This window comes from Camelus bactrianus, chromosome 16 (assembly GCF_048773025.1).
Source record: "Camelus bactrianus isolate YW-2024 breed Bactrian camel chromosome 16, ASM4877302v1, whole genome shotgun sequence".
Taxonomy (NCBI): Eukaryota; Metazoa; Chordata; class Mammalia; order Artiodactyla; family Camelidae; genus Camelus; species Camelus bactrianus.
The window spans coordinates 45,054,170-45,071,816 of NC_133554.1; the positions used below are offsets into that span (position 1 = coordinate 45,054,170).

Genomic DNA, 17,647 nt, shown 5'->3' on the forward strand with positions numbered 1-17,647 from the left:
TTTTATGCTGAAGCAATAATGAATTACCCTAACACACCATGCTATTGTGTGTCTCTGTTCCTTTGCATATGTTGTTCTCTCTGCCTAAAATGCCTGACCCCATCAGGAGACACATCCACTCAGAAATTCCTCTGTGAAGGCTCCTCTCACCTGACAAGCTGACCACACCTGACACCTTTTCACTTCCTCACCTTGCACGTACTTTCTGTCACTGCATGTAGAGGATTAGACTGTGAGCTGCTCAAGGGTAGGCAGTTGGAGCATTAACTCCTAGCACAGTGCCTGGCATATAGTAGGTGCTAAATAAATCTACTGAATCAGAGCCAACAGAAGGTATCATAAGTGATACATTACTATTTCAAGAGAGAAGCAAATACATCATTCTTGAAAGGGAGAATCAGAAAAAGTTTGAAGAAAGTGGCGGTATATGAGCCAGGTATTTAAAAAAAAAAAAAGCTAACAGCAGAGAACTAGAAAAATACATATCTGATGACTGGTAAATATTTCAATTTGGCTAAACTGTATAGAGAATAACTGGGAACACATCAGGAAGGTCAGTTTAGGGTCATAGCTAAAAAGCCCTTGAAGACCAGGCTAAGACATCTGTACTTTGTTCTGTAGATCATGGTGAGTCACTGAAAGTTTCTGAGGAGTAGAATGATATGAAACAGGAAGATTAATCAAAAAGAAGATGGACAGTGGCAATGAGAACTGAAAGATACTGCCAAGATAGAACTGATAAAATCTGGCAAATAACTTGATGTTGGACACAGTAGAGTGGTAGGAATCAAAGACAATCCTGGAGTTTTAAGTCTGGGCAAATGGGATAAACAGGGAAATAGGAGCTGGAAGGAGAGTAGTTTAAAACAAATGTGAATTTGGTTTTGAAATAATTAAACTTGAGACCCGATAAAGCATCCAGGGAGAGGTATTTGGTATAAATCTGTAAGAGAGAGAGAGAGACGTTCAAGAGATGAGACATACATCTGGGAGCCATCTACCCACAGGTGACAACTAAAGCCTAAAGAGGAGGGAGGGTATAGGATCAAATGCACTTTATCAAACTTTATTTACCAAAATGAAAGTATCCTGGTATGTATTTCTACCAAAGTATCAATAATATTATTGTACTAATTGGCAAACATGTCCATTTCCCCGACTCTGTATTCCTTGTGGGAAGAGGTCGTGCTTTATTAACATGTCTCCAGCTTAATATCTTGAAAATAGCAGACATTTAGTATGTGTACTGAATGAAGCAGCCCCCATAATTCTAGCATGTAGAAAACACATCTTCCTATGACATATTATAAATCAACAAAGCACAAACTTTAAAAATTCTTCAAAACCTTCATCTTCACGTGTCTGTATCAAATGGTAGCAACCTAAGGCAATGGGGCAGTGGTTACCATGGGGCAGATGTCACCATTATCTTTTTTCCAGCTACTCTGAAGATTTAGCAGTTGACAATTAATTCCTACACCTTGTCTATTGCATCAAAAGTCAGCATTACCCCAGCTCTTGGTATGCTTGAAAGGAAAGAAACAATGCTGGCAAGGGCTTCATAGGGCTGCAGACTCCTAACCTGTCGGCTGATTTTACTGACCTTTATGTGTCTGTTCATAGCAGTGGACTGTGCTGCTCGCACCAGACCCTCCAGTTCAGCACCGCTGAAGTTCTTGGTCTCTACAGCCAGTTCTTTAATGTCTACGTCAGCAGAGAGTAGCTGATGCCCTCTCATCCTTGCTGTGTGGATGTGAAGGATCTGTAGTCGACCCTTCTCATCTGGTAAGCCTGATAAAATTGAAAATAAAATAGAGATGATTATAATCCCAATGTTTTTCTTATAGGTACTCAAGCATGTAAATGTCTGCTTCTCATGGTATATGACTTTTCAACAAACATTAAGTTATATGACGTTGCTCCTGCTAATGAACTCTAGTTACAATCCCCCTCCTCCCATCAGTGACAGTCTGTTTACCTATCTCCATTTTAACTTCCAGTCTTCCAGGTCGAAGGAGAGCCTCATCTATCAGATCTGGTCTGTTGGTCATTCCTGAGCACAGATGTTAAAACAAAACAACACTCAAATTATCAGAATTCAAAAATAAGGTAAAATGTCTCTTTAGTATATGCAAGGATAGTAATTTCCCTGACAAGCTAAGAGGACATTTTATAAAGGTCAAATAGAAAACCAGTCATTCTCAAAAATATCATTTGTTCTTGACCTGTTCTAATGAAAATATCTGGGACCTTTGCTTTAGTAATTTTGCTACTGTACATACCAATGCAATATGAATGTAATGAAAGGCTCAAGTATTTAAAAAGAAAATTTTAGGTTCAGAGAGGGTAAGTAACCTATCAAAGTGAGAGAGGGGCAATTGTGAACATGACCTGCCTGACCCCAAAGTCTCTTCTCTTTTCTGTGAGCCGCTGATTTTCAACCTTGATATATAGCAGAATTTTTGTTTTGCAAGATGCTCTGAGGACCGTTGGCAAAGGCCTACAGGACCCAATTTGAAAACCACTGCATTACACTGTGATGCCTTTTTCATCTGTGAGCTCTAGGTTTAAAGCCATGAGTCACTAAAACCCACCTTTCATTTGTCCTATTAACGCTAGACATTAAAAGAGTAAAATTCTTCAGTATCACTTGATTCTAATTTGTAAACATTCATAAAACAGTGTAATGACAAAAAACACAAATCTTAATTCAGAACCTATGTAGCTAATGTTTTTGAAATCATAGTACTTTTTTTCTTTAATCAAGCAAACATACCAATGACTAAGATGTTGTTCAGTTGCTCCACCCCATCAATTTTGGACAGCAACTGGTTGACGACGGTGTCGTGAACTCCTGTGCTACCAGCCATGCTCCCTCTCTGCTTGCAGATGGCATCGATTTCATCAAAGATGATGATGTGCAAACCACTGTTGGCACCAAGCTAGTAAGGGAAGAAATTACATCAAAGATCTTAATTTGAATACATTATTAAACAAGCTAGTCGAAAAAGCAAAACAAAGTTTTCACTCCATTTGACTAATAAATTTAGCAAGCATAATCATGGTTGCTGCCCTCTTGAAGGTACTGGCACTGCAGTTTCAGAATTCTGCAAACTGAAAAGGCATTCTAGAACCTCAGGTTTTATAGCCATAAAACAAAAATACACATTATACACTGATTAAAGAGAATAGCCTATCATAACTAACTAGTCATTCACATATATTAATTATCTCTCTCTTTGAAAGAACTCTTAAGTATTTCTTAAGTCAATGAATGGCAACTCTCTCCCATTTTCCCTGAGTTTTGGTAAGAGGACAGTCCCCAAAAGCAGTAGGTTTAATGTTTGTCATATTCTATAGCTAAAGAATAACTCCACCCAGAGGTCGACTGGGAATTGGGCAAATGGGAGAAGGTACTGAACTTGATTCATATTCAGTTGTATCATATGAAAACAGATTGCTTCTTCTGAACGGCAAAGTGAGAACAGAGACACAGTTTATAAAAAGAACACAGTCAAGCGAGTACTGTTTCTTTTACACAGAGATTTCTGCTTTAGTCTAGTGGATATAGAGTCATCGTTAAAAGAAATCAGTTTATATATTTTGTGTTTTTAATAGATGCAAATACTTTTAAATGTTAATAATTGATTAGGTTAAGTTAACATGGACTTTCTAACAATTTATATTTAAGTAATTAAGTCTCTTATGAGGAACCAAAGGGGAAGTGCATTGCAGAAATTTTTTCTTAAACAAAAAAAATTAGGACTTAGCAAACCAAAACAAGTAAAAATGAACAGAACCTAAATATGACATGATAATATAAATGATGGGCATAATGAGATTCAAGATTAGGTACGGCTGGTACACACTAAACCTGTGGCAAGGATATCATCTTTTTTTTTTTTTAAATAGACTTAGAATTTTTATTTTAAAAGTATTAGATGTTAACTGAGCAAAAGTTGTAAAACAAATAAAAATAAGTTAAAAATAAATTATATCACTTAAAGATAAATGCTGTTAACATTCTGCATACTTATTTCTATGTTTTAAATTTATTTTAATTAAAAACTTGGGAATCCACTGCATCTTGCATTCCCTTGAACATTAATTATTTTTTGAAAGCAATTTAAAATTGTTATTTTTGGCTCTAATTGCAAAATACATGAACACTATAGAAAACCTGGAAAAATATCAAAGTGTCAAGAAATCACAATCATCCAAAATTCAACTAGCTAGAAATAACTAACATTATAAACTTGGTACTAACATAAAAACTTTGTAGTCTTTTTCAGTCCAGCTATTATTTTAAGCCCTTTCCCATGCCTATAAACACAGCTATACAATATGATTTTTAATGGCTCCATAATACTTCATTATATGACTGGGTTCACAATTTAACTCCCCAATTCCACATTAATTCTTTCCTGTCACATATTTAATATTTTCTAAGTGTTTAGTATTATAAAAGTTGTTGCAATGAATATTTTTATACTTAAATATTAGACAATATGTAATTACTTCATGAAGACAAATTATTAAAATGTATGCTGAATGTTTTAATGCCTTTGAAATAGGCTTTCAAATACTTTTCCAGGAAGCTTTTATCATTTTATAATACTCCTACCACAGAATATGATAGTGCCTATCTTTGTATATCCTCACAAGTAATGAATACTAGAAAAATTTAAAAAGTAAGTCCCAACTTGATAGATGAATAATGGTATTTTTCAGTCATTTTTAACTGGCATGTGTCTAATTACTGATTAGGCTGGCACTTTAAAAAATCGTATCTTCTTACCACTGGTAATTTTTCTCTTACTATTTATTCGTGTCCTCTGTATAGTCTTCTGTTGGGATTTAAGAATTTTTATTGATTTATAAAAAAGCTCTTTATATATTAAGGGTATTATTATATTTGTTATAAATATTTTATTCCAGTTTGCCATTTGTCTTTTAATTTTACTTATGGTATATTTTTGAAAAAGAGCTTTAAAAGTGTATTTTTACTATTTAAATAGCTAACATTATCAGTTTTTATTTTTATGATGTTTTCCATCACTTTTATCCTTAAAATCCTCCCCCATTACAGATACTGGTGGTCACCTACATTTTCTTCTCTTGTAAACATTTTTACTTTACATATAATTCTTTAATCTGACTGGAGTTTTTTTTGTTGAGTTATAGTCAGTTTACAATGTTGTGTGGAGTTTTATTTTTGTATATGGTACAAGTGAAGTAAGGACTCAAGTAATTCTTCAAAGAGTTAACTAACTTATCCAGTACTGTTGACTAAATAATTCTTTCTTCATCGACTGAAATGCCATTTCTATCAAGCTTCATATTTTTACGTATGCTAGATTATTACCAGCCTATACTACGGACTACAGTAGTAGTTTGGGCAAGCCCTTTCCTTCCACACATTATTATTTTTCATAATTGTCTTGGCTACTTTCAAACATGTTTACTTCCAGATGATTATTAGAATCATCCCACTAGAGTACAAATAACCTTCTTCAATTAAAAACAAACAAAAAAGAAAAGTAAGAAACAAGCAAAATATCCAGGTTTGACTGGAATTTGATTCAATCTCTAAATTGGCTTAGGAAGTATAAAATCTTTGTAGCATATTCAGTTCTTAAGAAGAATATGTCTCTCCAATTATTCAAGTCTTTTATGTCTCCTAACAAAGTTTTGTAGTTTTTGTCATATAAATTCCTTCATAAAGATTTCTAACCATTCATGTTTTTTGGATGCAACTGTGAATGGAATTTTCCATTATATTTCAGAAAGAGTATGTATGAAGAAACAATATTAATTTTATATATTTATTATATACCTGGTTACTTTACTCTCATTTCTAATGTCTAAGTTTTCTGAGTTGATTCTTCTGAATTTTCTAGGTAGATAATCACATTATCTACAAACAACTTTGTGTTCTCCTAAATAACAGGTATACTTGTTTTGGGGTATAAGACATTATTCCTGAACAAAGACATACAGAAGGAGAAAGAGAGGGTCTAGTAGATAAGCAATTTAGAAGCATATAGGGCCCCCTGAGCAAAAGGCTAAGAGGCAATCCAGGCCTTATAAAAGGAATAAAATTTACCTAACATGAGAAGCAGAAGTTATAGTATTATGACAGGGACTGAAATCCAGAAGCAGGCCTTTCTACTGAAACAGAGGTGATCACACACACACACTGCAAAAGCAGAATACTCTTTATATATGATGATTTTAAATCTGCCTGCCTTTAGGATGGAAAAGAATTGTGTAGTTGGAAGGTCAGTGAGAAACAATGGTACATAAATCTGTAAGAGAGTTTTGGTGATGGGAATGGTGATAGCTAAAAAGCAAAGGCTAAGTTTGATTACTGCCTGCATGTGGAAAGGAGAAGTAACAGCAAAGATAAGAAATTACACTGTAGTTATGATAAGAAAGCTGCAGAAGAGGAAAAAATTTTAAGTTTTTACCATGATAAGATTAAAATTTTAACAGGACATCTAATTAGAATGTCCTCCAGAGAACAAGAGAGACACAATTGAACAAGAGGGTAGAAAGATCTGAAAGTCATCCACAAACAGTCAGGAGGGGTACAGTAGCAAGCTAGATTCTGTTAAGAAGATGAATCACATAATTAAGCTGGAGGAATATAAAAGCAAGACAGAGTCTGAGCTACAATGCCAGAAGGTGCCTCCAATAAAGGCAACCCAAAGAAAAGGAAGTCAAGAAAACATGACAAAGATGAAAGATGAAATGTTATATCAGAGGTAGGAAGAAAAACAGTTCTAAAAATGACCTGAAGGAAACTGGATTGGATATAAAACAAATTGAATATATAAAGTATTTTTTGTTGGGGAGGGAATTTTTGAAGTATTTTTTAAAAAGAAAGAGAAAACACTGTATGATCATGCAATTCCACTCTTTGGTTTATAGCAGCTCTACTCATAATTGCACTAAACTAGAACCAAACCAAATGCCCTCTAGTAGGTGAGTGGATAAACAAACTGTGGTACATCCATACAATGAAATACTACACAACAGTAAAAAGGGATACTTGATACAAGCAATGACTTGGATGACTCTCAAAGGCAATATGCAGAATGGAAGAAGCCAGCCTCAAAAAGTTACATGCTATGCTACCATTTATGTGACACTCAGAAAGACAAAACTATAGGGATGGAAAACAGATGGGAAAACAGTAGTTATCAGGAGTTATAAGCAAAAGGATAACATGAGGCAATTTTGGAAGGTGATGTAAATGCTCTGCATCTGGATTTTGGTGGTGGTTACGTGAAATCATACACATGTTAAAATTATAAAACTGTACACCAGAAAAGTCAGTTCTACTTCAGAATAAATAAAAGATACAATATCTTATAACACTTACATTCTATTATACATTATTTAGCATATTGTTCATTCTTTAATGCATTCCTATGCAAGATGACAGTCATGTGTTTATCAAGGTTTCCAAAATTTAACTAGGTTTCATTATTTTTTTTTCTAAACTTCACTTACAAATTGTTCTCCTTCCATAACTGTTTTAAGAACTAAACTAAAATCTGAAAAAAATTTAATTTAATTTCTCAATACTGTTATATTTATTGAACAGGTATCTAATGATAAATGAGAGCTTGCTGCTTAAAAAAACAAATTCAACACCAAAAACTATTTACCTTTCCATCCGTAGAAAAGACAGAGAACGAGGAATTGGAACTACAACCTTAGCTTAGCCAAACACTTCTATATAGTAGACTGTTAATTCTTGCTGTCTTTAATGAAAAACAAGGACATTCCTGTTTGTGACTGAGAAGCTGCGAGATTCTATATTGTTTTTATAAGACATTTTTATTCAAGGTTGTCTGTCAAAATAGTATAAAACAAAAAGTTGTTATATGAATTTTGCTGTCAATGTGCCTTATGTTGCCACTGGAATCATAACTTCCTTCTCAGTCCAAACTCAAAAATCATCTATGTGGAAGGGAAGCCACAGACAATAAGAACACTTGTTTGATTTAATGATCACAGAAGCAATCTTCCCTAAACATTATTCAGTACAATTCTGACCTTTTCAGAACCTTGCTAATCTTGTGACCTGTCATCAGGTCCCTTCCCCCAACCTAGTGAGTACAATAACATCAATTTCTACAGGTGTGTTATTTAAATAAAGCAAGTTCTTATTGCAATAAATTAATAGGAATCAGGTAAGGAAGATGTCAAGATTAATGTTCATAGATTAATAAAGCTGAATCATCAATAAACCCTTTACCAAAGAGTTTAAAGTTCCACAGTGCAATCCTCTTCAACTCTAGACTTCTAGCATCTGCAAAGTCTTTCCCCATAGAAACAGAGCGGATGCTGTTGAGCCCCTGGCAAAAGCCTTGGAAAATGGCTGTTCTATATTTAACTAGTTTGACCTATATGCAGGTGTTCATCTTTGTCAGCCTGGACTGTCCAGAATCACAAAGGTGATGCTTTTCTTTATTATGTAACATATATATTCTCCAAGGGGTCATTAGCTGAATACACTAAGCCATTTCTGGATGTAAGGATTGAGAAAAGTGTATCAGAAAAAGCTGGTTATAAAGAATATCTACCTAGAAATTCTTTGCCAACTCAGTTTTATTATTAATAGTGTCATACTTAAACTGCAAGTTTAAAAACAGCACCTAAGATCCTATGCAGCCATATGGAAACCATCACAACAGATTTTATAAAATGCTTCTCATCCGCACCTAATGTTTAACCCTCAGTATACCATCAGGGTCCAAGAGAAACACAATTTCAGTTTTTAATTTTCTTTGTTAAGCAGTTTTAACTATTTACAAAGATTGATATCTCGTGACTTTTTTCTTCCTTACCAGTCTTCCACAGAAACAAAAAAGAAAATGTATTTTTAAAAAACAGAATAAAACTCATTCTATCTTAAATTACTTTGTGGGTCCACTGGATCTTTTTATAAATCTAAGCTATATTACACTATTTCAACATTCTAGAAATCATGTTATCATTATTTGTCAACTATTCCTAACTGTGTTAAGAAGATTCCTAACAATGCTAAAAAGAAAATGGAAGAATGATGAAACTGCATAGAATGATGCAATAATGAAACATCATGATCACATCAACGTTCAGTTTTCTTATTATGTTCCCCAAAGTATTACATCTTCTCTCAAGAAGGCATAGAGACAAGAAGTCTGGAGACACTATCCACCATCTTTGTTGCCTGATTTTAGCTTTAACTAAACACAGTTGAGAATCCAGATTTTTTTGTTGTTGTTGTTCCTTGGCCATAATGGCAAAGAAAACAAAATCAATAGAGGAAAATACTTCACAAGTAATAGATGAATCTAAAGATGAATATAAAAAGAGAAAAAAGAGTGATATAGCAGCACTCAAGACTCTAAAGGAGATGGTAAATGGATCATTGTAAGTAAAATCTCAGACTATGTGCCTTCAGATAACAGTATCCTACATAAATTTTCCCAAATTTAAGAATGACTGAATAATATATTTCTAAGGACAAAAAGAAAATATGGCATTTTCATCCAGTTACTTATTCAACAGAAAGTCTTCATTGTGCAACCTCATTTTTCTTTTTTTTTTTTTTAAGCAGTTGATTTATAATGTTGTTAGGCCATCTCATTTTTCTAAAGGGACACACAGAAGTGTTCTTTCATCTTTTATTTCATCTGTGCATCAAAATTTCCTTGATATGGTTTCTAGTAGACAGATGCTGAAGGCAGGTATTAGAAGAACCAGAAGAAATAGGTGGTATATTAAGGAGTGTGTAATGACTATCCTCTCTTCAAAAAAATCATAAGCCAAAGATTTAAAAAAAAAATTCAAGTATTTTGTCTTGACGATGGAAGTAGAAGAACCAGAAGTAATGATAAGCTAGAACCCATTAGAGATGTACTGGAAATTTAGAATCAGTATGTACAAGTTCATGCAGGACAACTGATGAACAGTTAGTACATTCAGAGGCTCCTGCCCATTTTGGGTATATATCTACTGATCGACTGATCAATCAATCAATAGATATCTTCAAAACCAGGAAAATATGGAATAAAAATTTGGTTTACTATATCTAAGCTCTTATTAAATATTTTAAGTCTTTACTTCCCTTTTTTAATTTTTCACTTTTTTAATTGAAGTATAATATAGTCAGTTACAATATGTCAATTTCTGGTGTATAGCACAATGTCCCAGTCATGCATATACATACATATATTCATGCTCATATTCTTTTTCATTAAAGGTTATTACAAGATATTGAATATATAGTTCCCTTTGCTATACAGAAGAAATTTGTTTTTTAAATCTGTTTTTATATATAGTGGCTAACATTTACAAATCTCAAACCCTCAAACTTATCCTTTCCGAACCCCTTTCCCCCAGTAACCATAAGATTGTTTACTATGTCTGCAAGTCTGTTTCTGTGTTGTAGATGAGTTCATTAGTGTCCCCTTTTTCTCTTTTTTTTAGATTCCACATATAAATGATATCATATGGTATTTTTCTTTCTCTTTCTGGCTTACTTCACTTAGAATGATGATCTCTAGGTCCAACCATGTTACTGCAAATGGCATTGCTTTATTATTTTTAATGGCTAAGTAGTATTCCATTGTATAAATATACCACAACTTCTTTATCCAGTCACCTGTTGATGGACATTTAGATTGTTTCCACGTCTTGGCTATTGTATATAGTGTTACTATGAACATTGGGGTGCATGTATCTTTTTGAATTAGAGTTCCCTCTTGATATATGCCCAGGACTGGGATTGCTGGATCATATGGTAAGTCTATTTTTAGTTTTTTGAGGAATCTCCATACAGTTTTCTATAATGGCTGCACCAAACTACATTCCTACAGGCAGTGTAGGAGGGTTCCCTTTTCTTCACACCTTCTTCAGCATTTATCATTTATGAACTTTTGAATGATGGCCATTCTGACAGGTGCAAGGTGATACTTATTGTAGTTTTGATTTGCATTTCTCTGATAATTAGCAATACTGAGCATTTTTTCATGTGCCTATTGGCCATTTTTACGTCTTCATTGGAGAATTGTTTGTTTAGTTCTTCTGCCCATTTTTTGTATTGGGTTTTTGGTTTTTTGTTATTATTAAGTTGTATGAGCTGTTTCTGTATTCTGGAAATTAAACTTTTGTCAGTCGTATTATTTGCAAGTATTTTCTCCCATTCCGCAGGTTGTTGTTTTGTTTTGCTTATGGTTTCCTTCGCTGTGCAAAAGTTTTTAAGTTTAATTAAGTCCCATTTGTTAATTTTTGCTTTTATTTCTATTGCCTGTACTTCCCTTTATTTTTATGTTTAAAATAACTTATAAATCAACTTAAAAATAATTTTTTAAAAGGAGTTTTTCAACCCAGATAGTAAATAGTAATAAGTATTTTTCTTGGTATACTGAGTGGTAAAAAGATATTTGAAAACAAAAAATATTCTAGTATTAGAGATGAACTATAAAACTAAATTGGTTCTGGGACTATCTAAAGAGTTGAGGTCAGTTATTAGACTTGCACTAATCTACCGAGACCCAATGTAGCTGAGATGGCTAGAGACCTGAATATGAACAAGAACTTAATGGGATATAGGGAAACAGGGGAGGAAACCACCTTGTGTAAAACTGAAATGATTAAGCACCAAGCAAGTAGACTTGAAGCAGTAAAAGGGTTGTTACAAAAGCAATGTTTAAAATTTATTTTTACCATCAAAAAATAAGAAAAAGTAGGAAATGACAGGGTAGATTAGATTTAATAAAGCATATTACTAGATTAAAAAAATACATGTTATATTTCTGGATGATTCATAGTGATCCATGTAAATCTATTCATTTTAACGTCTAAGATGATATTCCATTTACTGAGAAGAATCAAGACATTTCTACCTTCCCCCCATTACATAGAGTGTAACAATCAACATTCTGGTACATGTCACTGTGCACAAGTATAAGAGTGTTTCTTTAGGGTAGCTGTCTTGAAGTAGAACTCATGGGTCGTGGGTCATGCATCTTCATTTTTGTAAGTATTTACAAATTAGTCAAATTAAGCTGCAAGGGATTACCCACCTAATGTATTTTTCTGATTTATACTATGACTAGCAGTGTATATGAGGCCGTTTCTCTACAACCTCACCAACTTTTGGTGTTATTAGCCTTTGTAAATTTTATCAGGTTGTTTATAAGATGGGTTCTCTTTTATTATGCACTTTCCTGAGCATTGCTTCATTTGTTTATCTTCAGTTGGGTTCTTCCTCTGAGAAATGCTTGTTCACATATATGACCTTTGCCAGTTTTTTTTTTAATTGCGGTATTTTTCTTATTATACAGAGTGATTATAGAGAATTTATTACAGAAAATGTCAATTCTTTGTAGATTATATGCACTGCAAATATCTTCTCTAGTTTGAGATACTTGGATTCAGTGTAATTTGTCACAGAGAATTTTCTTTATATAAATGTAGCCAAATTAACAATTTTTAAAACGGAGTTGATTCCTATGTCTCTATTTCTATATCTTCTCTAGTCTCAATTCTTAAAGCCTTTTTGCCTTTTTTTCTTCTAAAATTTTTCTCTTGTAAGTTTCAGTTTTTTGTGTTTTGCAAATCCACTTTGTAATTCTGTATGAAGTGAGACAGGGATTGCATTTTATCTTTTTCCAAACAGAGCACCAATGATCTCAGCCCCATTCATGGAATAGTACATTCTTTCCCCACTGATTTGTACTGTCACTTTTCCTATAACAAGCACTTCCTGTGTTCTACTCTGTTTCCTTGGTCTGTTTTTGCATGACTACATAAAACTGTCTCAATTACTATAGCTTTCCAGTAAGTCTTAATATCTGAAGAAATAAGTTTTCATTATTCTCCAAAATTTTCATGACTCTTCAGGCATTAGGAAAAAAAAATCATGTTGTCAAATTCCAAAAAATTCCTGTTAGACCTGACTGGAAAAGCACTGAATTTACAGATTAATATGGGCAGAATGGTCATTTTTATGATAATATATTCCCATGTGAACATGTTCTATCTTACAATTTATAAACTTTTGAAAAAAGATTTTCAAAAATGTTTATCATTTTTCCCTTTAATTTTGTTAGATTTAATCCTAGGTACCTTATCATTCTGACTGCTGTTGTAAGAGAAATTTTTTTTAAAGTTACACTCTCAGTATCTTCATACTCTGTTTTGAGTCTTGTTACTTTTTTTTTGCCTTCTAAAGTATTTTAGTTTTCCTAATTCCTTCCCAGCTCTTCCTCATGCCTTGGAAAAGTTGAGAACTATACACAATTTTCACATATACATTTGACTTAAAGTTTTATTGTAATTAACATTACTATTTTCTTCCTAAATAATACAAGGATTTTACATGAATTCAACCCACTTCCCATGTTTTGTACCATATTTTAGTTCTATCCTTAAAAAAAGAAACAAACATATTGATCATTATTATTCATTTATACAGTGAATGTTTATTAAATTTACCTCTTTTAAAATTTCTTACTGTGAAATATGGCATACATCGAGGGAAAGTTCCCCAAATGTGAATGTATGCCTCAAGGAACTGTCACAAGATGAACATCCACATAACTATAAGGAGAAAGAGAGCAGTGCCAGCATCCTGGCAGCACCCCTCCCCACGGTGCCCCACAGGCAACCACAATCTGATTTTTATGGCAATTATTTCTCACTTTCCTTAGTTTTACCAACTAAGAAGCATGCATCATTAAACAGTATGCGTTAGCTGAGCTTTATATAAATGGAATCATACAGTCAGTATGATCCTTTCTCATCTGGTTTCTTCTGCTCAACATTTATTTGTGAGATTCACAACTATGTATGGCCATGGTCTATTTATTTCTATTACAACGTAGTACTTTTTGTATATTTACATGAAAATTGTAAGTTGATAGTTACTCTCTTTCGGTTCCTTAAAAATGGCATTCAACTGATTTCTGGCTTTCATCATTTCTGTTGAGGAGGCAGCTGCCAGCTGATTGTTGCTTATTGGAAGGTAATCTTTATTCTCTAGCTGCTTTTAACATTTCTCCCTCCTTTTTTTTTTTTTAACCCCAGCAGTTTACCAATGATTATCTGTAAGAGTAGACTTGTTTGGTATTTCTCTTTCTTGAGGTTCATATCACTTCTGGAATCCATGGACTGATGTTTGACATTCTTCATCAGTTTTAGAAAGTTCTAAATCCTTTTCTCCTCACTTTTTGCTTTTGCCCCATCCTCTTTCTCCTGACCTTCTGGAAACTTAAATATGTGCACTAGATCTTCTCATAATATTTTCCATCTCTCTTCATTCCTTTCATCCTTTGTCTCTGATTATTTTTGTCTAACATCTTTCAGTTCACTAATTCTCTCTTCAGATGTGTCTGTTGTTTAAACTTGAGTTCATTTACTGAATTTCTCATTCCCAGAATTTCCATTTGATTTAAAAAAATAATTTCCAGTGCTCTGCTAAAATATTCAATCTTGCTTCTCTTTAAATGTGATAAGTATAGTTATTTTAAAAGTCTGTATTTGAGAATTCTAATATCTGCTGGCCCAATTTCTATCATCTTTTGTTTCTCTTTGTTCATGTTCTTTATGTCTTTGTATATCTGATTGCCTTTGATTATAAGCCAGGCATTGCATTTGCAAACTATAGAAATAGTTTATGGCCTTGCATGCTACCTTCCTTCAGGAAGGATCTACAGTTCTGCCAATGCCTGCAAGCACTAGTGATTTAGGAACCCTAGGCCTAATTTTGGAGAATGACAGGATTCAATGGTGATTTGTAGGAACACGTCTGCTTCTGGTTAACCCTTGCTCCCACAGCGTAGCCCTTCAGGGTCCCAACTCAAAATGAGGCATGTTCAGCAGGTGTCCCCTCTTTATGGTCCATGGGCTCTAACCTCTGTCCCCCTTACTCCCATTTACCCCTCAAAATGGCTGCATACCTGTTTAGCAGCTCCCTCCAGAAATGGCTATATCTCAGAGGAACAGTGGCCCCAAACACTGGGGACCTTTTTTCCTGGGCCTCTAGTCTCCCTCTAGATCTTGTAAGCTCTTTGATGTTTCCAAGTAAAAAAATTTAAATATTTCCTTGAGCTTTTCTAGTAGTCTTCAGTGGCAGGCATGATTCAAATGACCTAATCTGCCACTACCAGAAGTAGAAGTTTCAGATTTTATCTACAGTTTCATTGCTCACCATTGTTCTTGTATCCACTGTTTCCTTCTGGGTTCAATTTCCTTCAGTCTCAAGTACACCCTGCTTCACATTCTTACAGCAAGCTTCTGTGACTAGTTAGTTCTCTAGACTTTGCCTGAAAGAATACCTATATTTCATCTTATTCCTGAATGAGAATTAAGCTAGGTATAAAAATTAAAGTTGACAGTTATTTTCACTTCGCTCTGTAAAGATATTATTCCACTGTTTTCTGGTCTCTCTTGCTGCTGTTGAAAAGTTTACTGTCAACATAATAGATATCCCTTTGTATGCCATCATTATTTATTCTTTGTTGATATTAAGATGTTTCTCTTTTTTTTCTTTGGCATTCTCCAGTTTCATTACAATGGGTATGGAAATAAGCTAATTTTTATTTATCCCATTCGGGCTCATGGTGCTACATGAATCTGAGTATTTATGTTTTTTACCAATTCTAGAAAATTCTTAGTCATATCTATCTTAGCTTCTACACTATTCTTTCTGTTTGGACTTCTTGTTTTAACTTGGTTTTTTCAGTTTCTCTTTCATATTTTCCATCTCTCTACCTCTCTGTGCCACATTCTGGGTGATTTCTTTAGAGCTGTTCTTCTGCTTATCACTTCTCTCTTCAGCTGAAACTACTGGCTTATGTTTAACCTAGATGCTGAGTTTTAAATTTTGATCACGACATTTTCCATTTATTTAAGCTATTCTAGCTTCCCTTGTGAGAATCTCTTGTGTCTTGGGTTTGTTAAGAATATCCCTTATGGTTTGCTTATATCTAACAACCCTATGTGGTATCATTAGCCCAGGATTCATCTCAAAATTAATTTCTTAGTTGTGGGTTCCATATCATATACCCAGACAGACCACACAGGTGGGGCGTGGATGTGTGTTAGTACTTTTTTTTTTCCCCCCAAATCCTAAGTATGAGTCAAGGATCCACGGTTTAAAATTCCCATGGGAGTTCCTCAGTTCCCACTCCAGAACCCAGGAAGATAGTTAAATGTTTTTCTTATTCCTCTGTGCTGGTAGGGAGATATTTTCCAGTCATTCTTTTCATGGAGGACATAACCTCTTTAAAGTGTTCAGTTCCTAATCCACACATTATGTAGGTTCAAGGATTCATTTTATGCCCTCTAGTGGATGCTAAAATCCCAATGCATACATTAACAGAAACAAAAGCTGCAACTCATATCTTTACCACTCTAATTTTCAGTTTTGTTTTAATTTCTGAAAACTTACTTTTCTTTCCTGAGAGCTCAATTATGCATTTAAAATTATTTTACTTCTATTTCACCCAGCATTTGAAGGTGTCTGTAGAAGGATGGTTTTCAAGTTACCTAGTCTACTGTATTGTCAGAACCAGAAATCCCATGGCATTATTTTTAAACTTCCTTTTAATGAAACAAATATGTTAATACTAGTATATTAGTCAAGGTTTTCCAGAGAAACAGAATCAATAAATCTACAGATCTATCCTATTGGTACCTGAAAATAGATACACTGGATCTAGATCTAGCTCCAACTATCTACCTAGAGATTAATTATAAGGAATTGGCTAACAAGTATGAGGGCTGACAAGTCCCAAGATCTGCAGCTGGCAAGCTGGAGACTCAGGAGAGCCAATGGTGTAGTTTCAGTCCAGAGGCCTGCAAGCTTGAGAGCCAGGAAGAGCAAGTATTTCAGTTTAAGTCTAAAGGCACAAAAAACTGAGGTCCCAACTCAAGGCAGTCAGGCAGTAGGAAATTCCCTCTTACTCAAGGGAGGGTAAGCCTTTTTGTTCTATTCAGGCCTTCAACTGACTGGATCCCATGTTAGGGAGGACAACTGTTTCACTCAGACTACAGATTCAAATGGTTCCCCTGGCCCACTCACAGCAGTGCTTAACCAGACATCTGGGCACCCTAGGCCCAGTCAAACTGACACATAAAATTAACAATCAAAATTAGTAAACTCTGGTTTGATTTTCAATTAATTTTATTTTTTCTAAGACCCAAATCAAGCTTTCCTTTGAGACCTAACAACTTACACCTGTCACTCTACAGCTGAGTTGACTCAGTGGTAAGTAAACTAGCTTTCTGCACATGAAACTTACATAGATATAATTCTCCAAGTCCTTTTATGGATTTAATTTCTCTCTTTTAGTATAAATGAGTTCAAGTCTCTGGAAGTGATGTGGAATAAAAGTGTTACTTAAAAATATATTCATGATCTGTTTTTGCAAAACCTTTGGCCTATATAATCATCTACCTTTGTATTAGGAACATATAGGTACTGACATCTGCTCTTATCATGTAAATCTCCCACAATTCCAGGATCAGTGATGTAATTTGGTTCCAAATAAATTTTACCTGCAATTTTTTGCAAACTGTAGATCACAATAACAAGTTTTCCCTGTAACTCTGGGTTTCATTCGTCATATAAGAAATAACA

General features: G+C 34.1%; 1 protein-coding gene across 1 annotated transcript in view; it reads right to left on the reverse strand.

Annotated features, from left to right (window-relative positions):
* Positions 1 to 17,647, reverse strand: part of NSF (N-ethylmaleimide sensitive factor, vesicle fusing ATPase) — a 132,581-nt gene that overhangs the window by 47,716 nt on the left and 67,218 nt on the right. Inside the window, exons 10-12 of the mRNA XM_074343406.1 lie at positions 2,777 to 2,942; positions 1,979 to 2,053; positions 1,604 to 1,791 (exon numbers count right to left, since the gene is read on the reverse strand). Coding sequence (XP_074199507.1) covers positions 1,604 to 1,791; positions 1,979 to 2,053; positions 2,777 to 2,942 — 429 coding nt within the window. The remainder of the gene's footprint in view (positions 1 to 1,603; positions 1,792 to 1,978; positions 2,054 to 2,776; positions 2,943 to 17,647) is intronic.